The 4,386-nt window shown below is 30.8% G+C and overlaps 1 protein-coding gene across 1 annotated transcript in view; it reads right to left on the reverse strand.

Moving 5' to 3' along the window:
- Positions 1-3,330: 3,330 nt before the first annotated feature.
- HIPP20 (Heavy metal transport/detoxification superfamily protein) overlaps positions 3,331-4,386 on the reverse strand; it is a 2,188-nt gene continuing 1,132 nt past the window's right edge. The window contains exon 3 of the mRNA XM_021437022.2: positions 3,331-4,051. Coding sequence (XP_021292697.1) covers positions 3,759-4,051 — 293 coding nt within the window. The 3' untranslated portion in view covers positions 3,331-3,758. The remainder of the gene's footprint in view (positions 4,052-4,386) is intronic.

A 4,386-nucleotide genomic window follows, 5' to 3' on the forward strand; every position in this document is an offset into this window, starting at 1 on the left:
TCTTTCCTTTTCAAGAGATGTAAAGGTAAATCCTCAACCAAATAAATTTCTTGAGGATGAAATCATGCAAGATACGTAGCAGATTCAGTGCATAAATTACTTTTGTTTTCTCTTTTTATCAAGGAAAACGAAACTTGCTACGTACATTGACAAGCATGTATATATCCTTAAAGCTCTTCTTTGAGCCCAAGATGATTGAGTATTAAAATACTAATACAATCTCACCTAACAAGATTGGGATTTGCTTCTAAATCCTGATAAGCATAAGGTTTAAAGACATTAATACTTTTTGTACATCGCAACTTGATTGGTGTAAGACCTTGTGGTTGCACTCTATTTCCATTAAATTATTTGCTGTATATTTATGACAAAAATCTAGCTAGTGCCTTTTTCCTGTAGGCGACGACTGTTGAGTTTAAAGTTGACTAGAATTCTATATTTTATTTGATTAGAATTTTAGTTTATGTACAACATTAAGTAGTTGTATAGTTTTAAACTTCTTATTCCACATAGAATCCTAATCACATTCTACTTTAGACTTTTATACTATAAAAGTATATCTTTAGGCTTTAGAATGGTAAGTAGTGCTTTGAGAGCTTTAGAGAAGTAACACTTTGTAACTCTGTCTTTTACTCTAGGTGGAGCTAGAGTGGTTTGGATGAGTGTTCTTGGGAAGAAAGAGTGTACAAGGAATCTTGGGTTGGTTTGGGGAGCCATAGAGGTCAATTTATTGTACTTTAATTTCTCAATAATATAAGAATAGTTTCACTTCGTGGACGTAGGCAAGAGACTGAACCACGTAAATTCTTGTGTTTTTCTGTTTGCTTGATTTTTTTTAGTCTTATTTTTGTTATTTCTTGGGTAATTTCCACAACAGCGACATTTTCTGTATGGCTTGCTCTACACACTTTTATATTTATCTACAAATTGAAAATGAACTACTGACAGTCACAGGAGGTCTATCTCCACACACTTAATGTTATTTAAATACGAAAATGTTATTGAGTGCATATAGGTGTTAGCTAAGATCATATTTATAAAAAGGAATTTAAAAATTAATATGGTTTTTTAAATTTAATGAGAATAATACATTAAAAAGTTAATTATGTATTTAGCACTCAAATTATTATTAAACATTCGATTTAAAAATTCAGTATTCAAAAGTTACTTTTTGTTAAATAATTTCTACAAGAGTAGTTTAATTAGTCATCATTTAGGTAACGTGTTAAAGAATAGTCAACAAGAACAAGTCACATGTCTGATGTCTGATGTTTATTGGCTGCTTTTTTATCACGTTATCCACTTGATGAGTAGGGTTATCAAGGTGTGTAGGCTTAATGGAATGGACTTTGGAGTATTTGTTGTGAGATTATTTTTTCCAAGTACCAAATCTATAATTTCGTATTATTTTAGTTAACCCTAACAAGGTACTCCTTAATCAGACTTTAACTATTTAGTAATAGGATTTGCCCTCGGCAGTTATTTGCAGGGAAAATATCAGTCCGAGTGCCCTGGGAAATCGGCAAGTTCAAACTTTTGGGCCAACAACACGTGGCGAATGCCCGAAAGGCTTGAAAGCCTGGGATGTTAATCATTTGATGAAAACCTGGGATAATTCCAATTATATATGCTTACTTATTCAACTGAAAAATTTTGTGTTTAATCATCATTGCAAGACTTGATTTCACCTTCACCAAACTTAGAAGATTGATTTGGCAAGCAACCGACCTTTTGAGAGTGTTTTAATTGTTAAAGATATCATCTAGTGTCAAATACATTGACTTTTTTTAATTTTTGATTATGATTATATATGGGTCTAGTAGTTTTTAAAATGAGTAATTTATTTTAAAAAATATTTTCAGGGGATACATAAGTTCTGTCGTTAGTCAACTTTTAATGTTTCTATTAGATTGATGATATAATAATATTTTTAAAATAATTTTATCTTTCATTAATTTTAAAAATTACTATTATATAAAGTATTTTTTATTTTAATTTTTTTTCTCTTTTTTGAAAGAATAACTCTCAACCCAGCCACTCCGTGGCAGATTGTAGGGAGCACCAAATTCTGAGGTGCACGGCCAGATCTCACACTCCCTTGGGGAGATCTAGCCGGATTTGGTATTCTATTGTCAGATTTAGTCACAAAGTAGTCAATCGGTGTAAAAGAGTGCCATTGATCGACCTGAAAAGAAAAGAAAAGAGTAAAAAAAGAAAATTAATATTTTAGATATTTTATTTTTAGGTATTAACATTGTTTACACATTTGAAGTGAACGGTTCATTTTAAAAATTAATGGAGTACAGGCAATTGTGGTCAAAAGTAGAGAATGTTAGTATATTTTACCTTATCATCTAATTAGATAATCTTGAATTTGTGGGAATCCTCACTTGACATAATTTATGCAGTTTTTGATAGTGTTAAATATAAATGGTAGTCATTTATGCCATACGAAAAGCATAAGCATATAAGAATTGGGATATATCTATAAACTGTTACTAAACTTAATATTATGAATTCGATGATAAATTAATGGAGGTTTTTTTTTTAATTCAAGAAAGAGGAATTCGAACTTTATTCTCCAAGTGAGGGATTATATATAAACTAATAAGTCAAATGCACGAATGCTGATAAATCAATTAATGGAGGTTCATTTTTTAAAATGTGGATGCTCCATTAATTTTTTTGATATTCTAATCTTTCTTTTTTATCTATTCTTTATTTTTATAGCCATTATAGTTTTTTTCTTGAAAATGTTTATAATTTATGATGATTTTGATAAAATAAATACAAATATCTATTTATATATACTCTTTTCCATTTTCCACTTTGGATTTGGAAATGGAGATTAAGGAAAATGATTTGATTTTTAATGTTTTTAATATTTTTTAAACAAATTTCATAACATTGTTAGTTATACTTTTTGATGTCAAAAGTTTAAAAAAATTATTAAAAGTTAATATGAAATATGGAAAATTATGACTTGCAAATGCTTTTTAAATAAGAAAAGCAGACATGATTACAAAACAGATTAAAACAGAAAAGTAAATATTCAATTTGAAATTAAAAAATATAACCTGACTGGCCACACAGAATATATGTAGCAATTTTTTAATAGCAAAACACGTAACTGTACTGGTCTTTTTTGCCCCCAAACTATCGGGCAATGCATGGCTGTCCATTTTTAGGAGGTAATAATTATAAATAGAAATTACAATAATAAATTTGAAAAAGGGAAAAAAAATAAGAATTAGTTAACTTTCGAATATATATTTGATAACCTATTTATGAAAAAAATCATTAATCCAATCAATCAAAATCAATATAAAATTAAATCAAATTCAACATGATGGGACTTTCATCAGCCCAAACTGTTGCTTTTGAAATTGGAAATTAATTAAACAGTTCCCGCATAGAACAGAAGCACGTCTAATTGCAGGTGATCAGTATAAAAAAACTAAAGATGACTTGAATTTTCAACTCCTCTTTAAAGAAGGGATGGGAATAAAGTACGTGCTAAGCAGGGCTACATATATATATATATATACATATATTTATATATATAAGCATATTCAGTAGAAGTATATAAACAGCCATATGGAATTCAAGTGTAACTACATGAAAAACCCTACTCTAAAAGCATTCAAAACCTCCCTTCACAAAAACTCAAAACACCTAACTCAACCTGTCGTCACAAGAGCAAAATTAACATGTCCTAAACAGCCATGGCGTTTAAAGTTCTTCCATCAAAACCGCGCCTACATGATCGAACATGCATTAGGATTTTCGTCACTAAAGAGAGTAACGAACTTCTCATCCATTGCATTTGGACTAGGCAAAGCTTGCACAGTGTTTTTAACATAGCCTGACGGTGCCTTCTTGTCATAAGCTTGAGCAACGTAAGGGTAAGCCACTAAGTTGTAAGGGACGTAGGGCCAAAACTCAGCTCTCTTTCCTGTACTCTTCACTCTCTTTAGCACCTTGTTTGGCTCAACGTATCCGGTCACGGTTACTCGGCTTTGCTTTCTGTTCACGTCAACTGATTTCGCACCTAAACAAGATTATAAGGCATAAAAAATATGACTTCATGGAATTTACTGAGAAAACAAATGAAAACAATGGAAAGAAGCAAATTGGGGTATAGTTTTAAAATATGTCATGACAAGGACAGAATAATTACGACGTGGAAGGGGTAGATGACGTAGCTGGTTTTGATTAAATCAATCGACGTTAAGGGTCTGTTTGGCTTGTGGGAATTGGTAATGCATTTATTGTGGCAGTCCAAGCCTCTCGGGTCTTTAATGTCTCCAAACAGAAAATAAAAGATTTTTCCAACTACTGTTTTGTAGTTTCCAGAAAAAACTTGTTTGTTCTTATCCTTATCAA

Source organism: Theobroma umbraticum, unplaced genomic scaffold (assembly GCF_002168275.2).
Source record: "Theobroma umbraticum cultivar Fairchild unplaced genomic scaffold, ASM216827v3 scaffold_20.0, whole genome shotgun sequence".
NCBI lineage: Eukaryota > Viridiplantae > Streptophyta > Magnoliopsida > Malvales > Malvaceae > Theobroma > Theobroma umbraticum.